This window comes from Austrofundulus limnaeus, unplaced genomic scaffold (genome assembly GCF_001266775.1).
Source record: "Austrofundulus limnaeus strain Quisiro unplaced genomic scaffold, Austrofundulus_limnaeus-1.0 Scaffold58, whole genome shotgun sequence".
NCBI classification, from domain to species: Eukaryota; Metazoa; Chordata; class Actinopteri; order Cyprinodontiformes; family Rivulidae; genus Austrofundulus; species Austrofundulus limnaeus.
In genome coordinates, this window is record NW_013952460.1 from 626,608 (window position 1) to 628,234 (window position 1,627).

Here is a 1,627-nt window from a genome sequence, read left to right on the forward strand (position 1 = left end):
ATGAAGCACCTTGGATAATCTCCAGAAATCAATTTAAAAGGTAATAAAATAATTGCTGATGTAATATTTTCCCTATAATTATTACAAAAAACACAAAATAAGTATAAATAAGTATTTATATTTGTGTATAAGCTGTTTAGCTTGTCAAAAAGCCTGTGTTTTTAGGGTTATTAATGAATCTCWTGTACTCAGACCAGTGATATTTGGGGTCACAAGGTTTTGCCATGGATATTTTGTGGGTCAGAAGACAAAAAGTTTGGGAACCACTGGTCTAGACAATGCCATGTTGATATAAAAAAAACTCACATTTTTTTAAATCAGCTGGCTTTAAATCAAATACCTTAATTCTAAATTTGATGCATTCTGTTACACAAGAGGCAAACATGATCCACGAACTTTTATCCTGCAAAAAAAGTTTCACTTTTATTCCAACTTCGGCCTGCAGCTGAAGCAGGATGCTCCAGAAATAAACCCAATGAGGGGAAACTCACTTGTTTCACTTCAAAGCCAAAAAGAAAAATGCTGTTTGTTTTGTTTGTGTTTGTTTGTTTGTTTAGGCATGAAGGGGTTTGCAGACTCACCTCGTTTGAAGGTATGCTGACCACACCTGTAGACCTCCTCTTTTCCCTCAGCTTCCTCTTCTCGATCTGTCCTTTCCCCTTCCGCGCACTGGGCCCGGAGCTCTTCTTCTCCTTGCCCTTGCTGCTGCCGGGCGGRGGGCTCTCCTTGTCGCTGTCGTTGCAAGCCATTCTGGGGCTGCGCTCCGGCGACGCCTTGTCCGTCTGAGGAGGGGCCTTCTTCAGGGAGCCGGCCGGGGTGTGGACGGGGTGCTGCGCGTCCTCCTCGGGTCTGTTCGGAGCGCCGCCGGAGGAGGAGGAGGAGGACTGGGCCGCCGAGTGGGAGGAGGTGTGGCAGCTCCCCGGAGAGGCGCTTCGCTCCGGGTTGCCGGTGGGACTCAGGGGGACGCCGGTGGCTGCGGCGATGTCCCCCAGCATTTTCGCCCTCACCTTCTCCCTCTTCGCCTTCCACTCCTCCAAAAAGTTTGTCGTTGCGTTTGGCTTGAACCCGCCTGWGGCCATGATTCTTCTTCTTTTTCTTTTTTTTCTAAATCACAAGTTACCTTCAAGTAATTACAACAAACTTTCAATTTTCTAGTGATACCGCATTCCTCAAGCGTTTTACCCTGGAGCTGTTGAAAGAAAACTAGAGTCAGTTTCGCCACAATAAAAACTTTAGCGTCCTTTTTACGCCTCGCTTTGATCTTATGTCACGCGCGGTAGGCTTTGAAAACTTACAGCTTGCTGCTSTTTTATAACGTTGCACTTTATTGTTGTCTGAAACTATTTCCTGACAACGAGAAATAGCTGTAAACTTCTCGCAGACTCACCTGTACGGAGCTGTTTTGTGTCGCGACACGACGCTGCTGCTCGGTCCGACCAGGTGTGTGACCGCGCGCTCCGAGAGAGCCGCTGTGGGAGAGCGGCTGCGGCGGCACTTCCGGTGTTGTGCCGAAAGAAGGCAACCCTGCCATTACAAGCTCGCCTCTGACGGGAGCGCGCATTGTCAAAACCGCGCATTTGAAACATGTAAATGTGCAAAAAAATTACCTTTTTGTGTTGTTAAACAA

At 47.3% G+C, this 1,627-nt stretch overlaps 1 protein-coding gene across 1 annotated transcript in view; it reads right to left on the bottom strand.

Moving 5' to 3' along the window:
• The window catches only part of pawr (PRKC, apoptosis, WT1, regulator), a 69,480-nt gene extending 67,982 nt beyond the window's left edge, over positions 1-1,498 (bottom strand). Inside the window, exons 1-2 of the mRNA XM_014009442.1 lie at positions 1,388-1,498; positions 582-1,189 (exon numbers count right to left, since the gene is read on the bottom strand). Of these exons, the coding sequence (XP_013864896.1) occupies positions 582-1,079 (498 nt within the window). The 5' untranslated portion in view covers positions 1,080-1,189; positions 1,388-1,498. The remainder of the gene's footprint in view (positions 1-581; positions 1,190-1,387) is intronic.
• Between the last annotated feature and the right edge of the window lie 129 nt (positions 1,499-1,627).